The sequence below is a fragment of the Molothrus ater genome, chromosome 4 (assembly GCF_012460135.2).
Source record: "Molothrus ater isolate BHLD 08-10-18 breed brown headed cowbird chromosome 4, BPBGC_Mater_1.1, whole genome shotgun sequence".
Lineage (NCBI taxonomy): Eukaryota > Metazoa > Chordata > Aves > Passeriformes > Icteridae > Molothrus > Molothrus ater.
Window position 1 is genome coordinate 23,374,597 of NC_050481.2, and position 9,512 is coordinate 23,384,108.

The 9,512-nt window shown below is 46.2% G+C and overlaps 1 protein-coding gene across 2 annotated transcripts; it reads left to right on the forward strand.

The window, feature by feature from the left end:
• The first annotated feature begins 2,064 nt into the window (after positions 1-2,064).
• Positions 2,065-9,044, forward strand: SPINK2 (serine peptidase inhibitor Kazal type 2). Of its 2 annotated transcripts, XR_008508348.1 has the most exons (5): positions 2,065-2,130; positions 2,568-2,605; positions 3,157-3,266; positions 7,168-7,270; positions 8,972-9,044. XR_008508348.1 is itself a non-coding variant. In XM_036382451.1 (4 exons), the coding sequence occupies exons 1-4, from the start codon at positions 2,082-2,084 to the stop codon at positions 7,211-7,213; spliced, it is 243 nt and encodes an 80-aa protein (XP_036238344.1). In that variant the 5' UTR covers positions 2,065-2,081; the 3' UTR covers positions 7,214-7,330. The 2 variants fall into 2 exon arrangements, 1 of the variants encoding a protein (XP_036238344.1); XM_036382451.1 differs by lacking the exon at positions 8,972-9,044 and having other exon boundaries at positions 7,168-7,330.
• Positions 9,045-9,512: the final 468 nt, after the last annotated feature.

Consider the following 9,512-nt stretch of genomic DNA (forward strand, 5'->3'; position numbering starts at 1 on the left):
TCTTGTAATACTCAATCTTGCCAGAAGAAAAATTTTGTAAGTTATCTTTTCTTGTGTTTAAAATCTCATTTCTACAATTTTCCCTTCTCTAAAGACCTGTCTCTAAAATTTTCCTTAAATAAGGCAAAATTAAACACTCTCAGTAGAAAAATAGAAGTGAAACAAAATGCTTTCAGAATTGAGGAGACTGGCACCAGTTTCAAATATGATTGTCACACTGAGAGTCAATAGAGCACCTTTATTTTACTTTTCCCTATTTTGTCCAGGATAGAACACATGGCTGTGACTGAGTTCATTACTGCCACAGAAAGGCAAGTGAAGTCATGTTTACCCAAATGGTCCCATTCAAGCCATGTATTTGAGATCAAGTGCCACACATTGATGATCATGGAATTAACATTAAATATGTTGGAAAATACACCAGTGTAGAGGAGATTTTTTAGGGGGCAGCTATTCTCTTATGAGACACGATGACAGTACACACCCACTTAGTCCTTTGTGCAGGAGTTGTTCAGGAGAAAGAAAGCTGGTCTGGGCTACCTACAGTGGAACACTGAGCTTTTACTTGGTTCATGTTGTTCAGGCTTTTTTTTTTCTGAGCAAGAGCTTGGAATTTAACTGTCTAGAGGAAGTTACAAGATTCACAACCTAAGAGATAACTTCTACCCTTGGCTTTGCTTTCTTCACGTTCCCCATGGTGGTTCTGCTTTCTTCACCTTCAGCTGGCCCCTCTCCCTTTGAAAAATCACGCCTTCAAGAACCAAGGAAACCCACCCCAGCACAACTCTCCAGTATTTAAGCCCTTACAATCCTTCCCTCCAGGATGGCAAATCTAGCAACCATCCCACCAATAACAAGGTAACAGAAAGACACCCTCATCTCAAATGGCTTAACAGGGAAAGCTGGGACAAAAAGCTGGGAAAGCTAGGGAAGGAGATCAGGCAGAGAGAAATAACCCTCGGCATGCTTCACCAGCCACAAAACATTCTGATTAGGCATCTTGCTTAAAACAGCCAAGACAGGGGCCTTTGCATGAAATATGCCTTGTGTTGGGCAGTAATCACAAAGGTGTGCACGGAATGAAAATCTGAAACTGCAATCAGATTGCAGAGGTTACCTGGAGGAATAAGAACATATTAAGCAGATAATAAAATAACCTCCCTATGATACCAGGTAGGCAGGGCACACTGTTAGAAAGAAAAAAAGCCATACTTGAAAGGACTCAGAGGTTGACACACAGACAGGAAAGGTGTATGTGATGTCTGTGTATGTACCTGTGTGGGACATGTGAAAACACTTGACAGGTCGAATCCCAGTTCACACATAGAAAGCACAGGCCATTTTACAAGAAGTTCATACCCTAGATTTTGGGAAACTGCATAAAAACATTTGCAGAGCCAGACCCTGTGCAAAGCCAACCTCTGGGCTCTGCAAAACTAACCACTCTTATCAGTGACCGCCAGATGAGATACTCTTTGGAAAGCAGTGCTGCCGAGACACCAGCCATGCTGGAAGGACAGCGTGCCAAGGCTTTCCAGCCGCCCGTATTCTCACGCCTTTGGAGGCAGGCAGGCTGCTTTATTGCCGGGACAGTTTTTCTGTTCCTTCTGTGAGAGGTGCACTCACAGCTCAGCAGAGGCCATTTCATGTCACTTTATTGTCACTTTATGACGAGACGGGGGCCCTGACCTTAAGAGCCGCACGGCACTGCGTGCGTATTTCCAACCTCCCTGCACTGCCCAAGACACTGCGATCAAAGCACAACCCCGAGGAGCTGAGGCCGAGGAGGGAAGCCTGGGGCACGCTGGAATCCCAGCCGGCGCCCCCCGTTAACTGTGCCGCCGAGCTCTGACGGGAAAGTTTTCCATCCCCGTGAGCCGGTTCCTGGGGAGGCTCCTGCAGTACTCAACCCCGTGCCCCTGCCCTGGCATCCCAGCCGTGAGCGTCCCCGCGGCCGCCCCGTGCCCCGCCCGGTACCGGTCCCGCCCCGCGCCCCCCGTTGGCTCCCGCGCTGCCGCGGCCGTTGCGCCCCGAGCCGCCCCCGCTGCCGTCCCCGCTGCTGTCCCCGCTCAGGTGGCGACATGGCGCGGCCGCTGGCGCTCCTGCTGCTGCTGCCCGTCCTCCTCGCCGGTACCGCGCACCGCGCCGGGGCGCTGGCGCTCGGGGAGGGGAGCCGGGGAAGTGGGAGACGGGCTGCTACCGTGTCCCGGCCGGTCCCGTCCCAGGGAAGGGCGAGCCTGAAGCGGTGCCGTGCCCCGGCCGGCTCAGCGGAGCGGCGGCGGGATCTAAGCCGGGGCACGGCACCGGAGCCAGCCGGAGGCTCTGCGGGGAACCGGCACGGGATGGTGACGGACGGAGCTGGCCCGGGCCGGGACCGGGACAGCGGCTACACCGGGGGATGCTGAGGTCGGACCGCGGCTGGTCGGGGTGTCCCCGGAGCGGACAGAGAGTGGTCAGGGGTGCCGGGAGGGGGCAGCGTGCGCTCGGTAACAGCCGGGGCCGGTCCCGCGGGGCTCGGGGGGATCCGTGCCGGACCCGGCGCCGTTAACGCTGCTCGCTCTCCGCAGGTCTCCTGTCGTGTCCCGGAGCCATGGCCAGCTACCCGGTGAGTGCCGCCGGCCCCGCTGCCCTCCTGCCTCCAGCCAGGCCTCCCGCTGCCCCCGGCCCCTTCCCCAGAGCCGCGGGCCCCACGCTGGGGTGTGAGCCTGGCCTGGCTGCGGAGCCCGGCCCTGAGCAGGGGTCTCTCCCCGCAGCTGAGGCGCCCGGGACGCTGCTGGCTCCGCAGCACACTCGCCCTGGCGATGCCCAGCTCTCACCATCTCGCTCTGCCCTTCATGCCCATCTCTCTCTCACCATCTCGGTCTGCCTTGCCCTTCATGGGGACTCGCTGTCCGTGTGTCCTGCTGATGCTCAGCGGTAGGAGGGGCTGCGCTGTGGGACGCACATACAGCACAGCTAAGCCGTGCCAGGCAGTAGGAGCCAAGCCTCAAGTGATAAATTCCCCTAAGAGCATGAAAGATAATCTGGCACTTTAAAATGCTGTGCCAGCTCCCCATGGACACCTTTTTTCTGTGCATGCCAGGATTCTTCAGAAGCTGGGCAGAAACCTGTTTCAAATTGTGCAACTTTGGCTTCTTTTCTACCTGTCTTCCCTAGCCCAACTGTGCCCAGTATGGGAACTACATGTGTCCAAGGGACTACCATCCAGTCTGTGGCACTGATGGAGAGACCTACGGAAATGAGTGTGTGCTCTGCCTTGCTAACAGGTAGTCAGTTCTGTCCTTCCCTTCCCTACATGCAAGCAGAACATTCACCCTGACATTCCAGATAACTGATAGATAATTTACTGGCTTTGGATCATTTGCACTGTTGCACTGCAGTTTGAGCAGTGTCCTCTCAGCTGTGGATCCTCTGCAACAGATTTTATCATGGTACCTGTAAACGGGTTTGATTGAATTTGGTCAAGCTGGATTTACTGAATATTTGTATTAGTATTTCCTGAGAAGGAGCATCTCAGAGGAGCTTGCTTGTCATGTTCATACAATGCCATACAACCAATAAATATAATGCCAGACCCACACTTTCAATCAGAAAACATGAAAGATCCCACCCAAAATGCAGCTTTACATATAAAATATTTATGTTCAAGATCCAATCTCCTGTACTTCTTTTCACAAAGAAGAGTAAGAATGCCAAATGTTAGGAGAAAACACTATTTTGCCTTCAGGTTGTCTAAAAATCAAGAAAAAGACTGACTGATATTTGAGAGAGGGTATTTTATTCCTTAATAATTTAATTTTTTAAAAAACAAATTGAAAACACAGAGAATTGGTATCTAATGAGCATTATTACTCTCCATTACAATTGATTGTAAACCTTTATGGAGCAGTCTCTCAGTACAAACTGAGAGGAGCTGCAGTTAATAGAAATTTTGATGGTAAAAGGCAATTTATATTAATGAAATAAAAGATCTTCTGTTTCCAGCAGAAGGTATAAGTGAGAGAAGCAGAATAGCAGAAGCAAAACTGTGAACAGATAGATCTCAAGAAAGGGAAGGCTGAAATGAGTTTCTGACTTTGGGGCTGAGGAAAGATTAATTCTGACCAGACAATCTACAAAATTCAAATTACCAAGATAAAAGAAACGTAGGCCAAAATAAAGAAAGTGACAAAGGTATCAAAGGACACTTAAGGTAATGGTATAAAGAAAGTGCTGAAATGAATATCTGCAGAATTTGGTAACACTTTCACCAGAGCACAGCACAAACAACCCAAGCAAGTGACAAATTGCAAAGAGAATTGGTAAACCCACAGTTTAGGCAAAAAAAAAAGAAGATTAATCAAAATTCACACACAGTAGAATCTATTAAAAGGGGAAGAAAAGAGGTTCTGGCATGTTACATATTAGGAGCCTACCCATCTTTCCTGCCTTGAGTGATGTTGGAGTAAGTTATTAAGTGATTGGCTTTGTACATAGCCAGAGGTAAAGAGGAATGTAAGCAAAGAAGATACAGATTTGTCAGAAATAATCCTATCAAATCCATGAGATTTAGTTTTTTGGCACGATATCTGGCCAAACAGAGTAGGAGGATATAGAAGTATTGGTGCATGACATTAATAAGGCAGTTTACATTATCTCCACTTGACATTCACATAAGCAGACAAATAGTTATTCAGCTGAAATTGTTAAAGGATGAAGTCACAGAGGTTTGAAATGCTGTGGTTCAAAAGCAGTGATCAGCATTTTACACTTGAAAGAGCTATCATATTTTATATAATGAAAATTGCAAAATGGCACAGGTATGGGGATCTGTGCAGGATATTATAAAAATTCACAGAGATCTGGAGAAATTGAGTGAAATCAGTACAGTAAAAGACAAAAAGAAGTGCTGAGTATTGCCCACAGAGAGTGCAAATCCATATTGTGGAGATACAGACAGGAGAGCATCTCACAACCTAAAGAGTATATTTAATCCTTTCAGAACAGAAGGATGGGCTTTGAGATCCAGCCTTTCTAGGATTTCTAGGATTCTTCATTTTTTTAGGCATGATCCCTCAGTTCCAGATGAATGCATGGCAGATTCCTGAATACAGCATTGCACACAGAACAAAGGGTTCTCCAGTCAAATCTGCTGCTTATTTCAACTCCTTAAGTAATTCCTTAAGAAATTAGTGATAAGGCTTATGTCTTTTTTGTATAAGATGTAAAGTGCATGTTTTGTGTGATACATGGGATTAAATCCAATTATAAACACAAGGCAGAATTAGTAAGAAGTTTGTCTTAACCATCTTCTTTTGCTGTCTTCTTACATGCTCAGAAACATGTATTTGGGTCTGAAGGTAACAGGGTGGTCAGGTACTCTCCTGATCATTTTTCTTTTATAGTTCAGTAGTTGGCATATTTGGGGGCCTTCTAGTTTAGCCTGGAGTTGTTGTTCTAAAGTGTTTGACCTGGCATGAACACAACACGGATAAAACATTTTGCTTTATTGGAGGAATTTCAGCTTTGAAAAACAGTCCATAGTCATAAGCAATGATCATTCCACTCCGAGTAATCTAAGGTACAGTCTGTCACACTTAGGAAGACAGAACAAAGAGATTTTTCTGCCCTGTTTAGCAGGCTGCATGACTAGTTGCTGAAATAGTGTAATGTGGTGATATAGAAACAGATACAGGGACACATCCAGTACTAAATTACAAAACAGTCACTTCTCAATTAACTTGGAGTGATTTTCAATGGCCATCTTGCAGGTTTGTTCTAGCCCATAGTTTAACCCCATGAAGGGACTTCTTGGAGAGAGTTGTACTTCCTGATGGCCAAGACAGTACTGTCCATGAGCTCTTTTAGCCATGAAGGAATGTGTGGGCACCTGGAGAGCCCCATGTGAATCTATAGAGTGAAGGAATGTGTGGGCACCTGAAGAGCCCTGTGTGAATCTATAGAGTGCTGCAGAAGAGGTTGCTGCAGTTGATCCATGATAACATGAGACACCTGGAGCAAAGGTGCAGCACAAACCCTCCCCATCCTGGCTCTGCAGTGAAGCCCCTTAATTGTAAGACCAAAGTTAGTTTTCCTCCTTACTTTATTTTTTTCTTTTAAAGCTTAGTTTTAATCTATTCTTAAGTGGGTGCTCACATGCAAATCCCAGGTCTCTTCCATACTCAGTGTCCAGTAGCAATGACAACATCTGATCTTAGTTTGAACCTAGTCTGACAGCAACACATGCTCAACATCTCAAGATGCAGCAGCTTGAGGTGTCTCTGCAGGGTTTAGTGTGAGCGTGTCCTTCAGCCAGAACCACTCCTTACATCCATACCAGTGTTTTACATCCCCTGGCCTTGATTTTGCCTTTCATATTCCTGATCTGCCTTCTGGCACTACCTTGTGGTTAAAAGATCCCTGATAAAACTAATACTATTACTAACTAGTACAGATTAACCCTGATTTTGGGTAAACAAGCCTCTTGAATTTCATAAGGAGTAAACCAGCTTGATTCTATTAAGATAAGGAAACAAACTGATAATCTGGGACAATTTGCATTCTATTAGTTTCTTTTTCTGTCTGCATTTGCCTGGTAAATTGAGATTTGTAAATGGAGCACCCCAAAATACTATGTATAGGACTTGCAAGAAAAACAAACCAGTGTTTCCAAACTAAGGGGTACTTGGCTAAAATTTCCTTAAAGAAGATTCCAGCATTCAGAGAACCACACATTCAAAATTTAGCAAAGCCTCAGGTGCCCAGGTGCATCAGGATGCACATCCTTCCCACTGAATTTCCATGTGAAAGGGGGAAATACTGTAAGCATTAGAACTGGTTTGCATCTCAGAGACTTCGAAGTTTAACTTGTATTAGTGCTTTGCAATGGACACGTTAGTCCTCATGGTGTGATTTGTCATGTGCTGTGACAGGTATCAGATTTGCAGATGGTTTTATCAGGTTTCATAGGTAACAAAGCCTGTGGTAAGTTACTCTCTCTGTGTATGTGATTTCATAGATTTTTGCATCCTGGTTACTTTGTGGTGATGTTTTCAGTAAGTGATGCAATTAATGCAGCACTGCATTTAATTGAACACATAGAAAGAAACGAGAGAGACCACCTTATAAAATGTGTCTGTAAGATTCAAGTAGTGTTCCTCTTCTAATATATTTTTCTTCTGTTTGCAGGGAAGATCATACGCAAATAGAAATTGTCCGAAAGGGACATTGCTGATATGACAGATGGCTGCTTTTCAAGAAAATTAGAGGGTCACAGACAATCCAAATGGAAGTATGCCTTAAGTATACCTTCTGTGTAGCCTGTCTTAATAAACAAACTTGCATATTTAAAGTTTGTTTACTGTATTAAAACCAGTGGTTGTAAACATACCCATAGTACAGTTGTAACCTGAACTCTGATGTATTTTCTTGCTAAAGATGGATCATAAGAAGGGGATGTCCTCACTCTATACCAGAAGATCAGTTGTCCAGAGAAGGGATTGAGTGCACCAAGGAAGGAAGTGAGTGGGTACCAAGCGCCATTCCCACAGTCCCTCCTGGGATCAGGGAGACCCCAGCATCTCTGTCAGAGGCAGTGCTCTTTGGTTCTGGGATATTCTGAGCCCACAGGTGCCAGCGACCCCTGGAGAGCCACTGGAGGGGTTTCTTGTGGTGGCTACCAAACTGGTGGTGGCAACGTGACACGTGCCAAGCCTCTGCCCCTGGCTCCCTACCTGCAGGTCCTGCTGGTGAGGGCAGTGACCTGGGCACCCTCTGCTCTTGCTGCAAGTGAGGGCTGTTTTGGAATGCTGGAGGCAGGGGCAGGGGGCATGCACTGCCCTCCAGGTCCCCATCCCTCTGGGCGCTGCTCCCTGGGACCGTGAGGTCACCGGCCTGGCTGGCACCCAAGAGCCACTTCCTGTGGCAAACATCAAAGCAAAATTGGAAAGCTCAAGACTCCTGTGAAAGGGAGCCCTCCAGAGTGGCTCTGGTGGGCCTTCCCACAAGGGAGGGTGTGCAAGAACTGGGGTTTGGTCCTTTCCTTGTACCTGTCATGGATATGGGCACATATCTTAGATTTGTTCTTTCTGTTCCACCCAACAACAGTTTTTTGCATGCTGATTGAAATTAACTGTGTTGGGGTTGTCCTACAGTGCTTGGTAATACACAGGTGGCTTTTACCTTTGATCTCAGCCAAGCAGCACCTGCTCTCCCCCTGGCCCCAGACCATGGCTTTGTCAGGCTTTGCTGGGGAGCAGCAGTGCAGGCGGAGATGTACAGCACATTTCATGCCTGAGGAACATTCTCAGGTCAGTGACTTCGGGTTTGAAAAACAATAATGTTTTTGCCTTACAGTTCCTTTAAAGGGTCAAAACTATCCTTACCTTCCAGCACACGCCTGCTTTCATTTTCTTTGAGCAAAGATTAATCACTGGAGGGCTGGAAGCAAAAAAAAACAAACAAAGCCAACCAATAACAGTAGTGTATCCCAGTTGGGTGTTTATGAAGGTTTATAGCTCAAAAAGATGGTGAATTTCAGTATGATGGGTGTAATTTTTTTAAGTTAAAACTGTACATTACATTTAGGACCATGTTGAGAGCATCATCCAAACACTTCTTGAACTCAGACAGTCTTGGTGCTTCCCAGGGAACCTGTTTCAGTGCCTAACTCCCCTTTTCCTAACATCCACCCCAAACCTCTCCTGGCACAGCTTCACAGCATAACTTAGAATAATATTAACATAATAGTGACAGATTCATGGCATAATTCATTATACAGTGTTATAGAATGATGCTACTGTAATCTTTAGACATCAACAACCTTATGGCAAGCATTCCTGTTGGCTTATGACACATGTGTGAGGCTAACAAGGACTTATGCCAGCTGAATGGCATGGTCATGAATTGCGAATCAAGAAAGGATCTCTTTTCTGTCTGAGCTCAGGTGGTTGAACAGTCTTTTGATTGATTAGGATTTTATTATATTTTCTAGCTTCACAGGAGCAGCACAGCCCTGATCTCACTGGGAGGAGAATGTGCAGCCATCCATAAAGATGAAAGGAAGGTCAGAAGATGGCTTACTGCCTTTTGATAATGAAACGTGCAGATGAATGGCTTTTTTTCCCTGGCTGAGCTGCAAGAACAGCATTTTTTTTAAACTGATTAAATTCTCAACTCTCCCTCCTGTGGAATTTTAATTGTTTTTAAATTTGCCCAGGAAAAATGTTTTTAAAAGTTCCCTGAACTCCACATGCTGTCACTCAGCAGGCACAGTGTGTGTGTTTTCTGGGACAGCTGGGCTCCAGCTCCCAGCTTAACTGGGGGTAGTTGGAAGTACTCAGGCACCCTTTGAAGGGAATGCAGGCTTTCTCCTCCAGAGGTGTACTGCTCAGTAACACTGGTATCTAGAGGAAAAGAGAAGTCTCTCCTGGGTGACACAGGACCACGAGCAAGAGCAGAAGGGAAAGCCATGACTAAATCCCGTGGGAGATAGTCCGTACGAAGAGCTTGGATCTGTGGATTTCCAGCTCGCT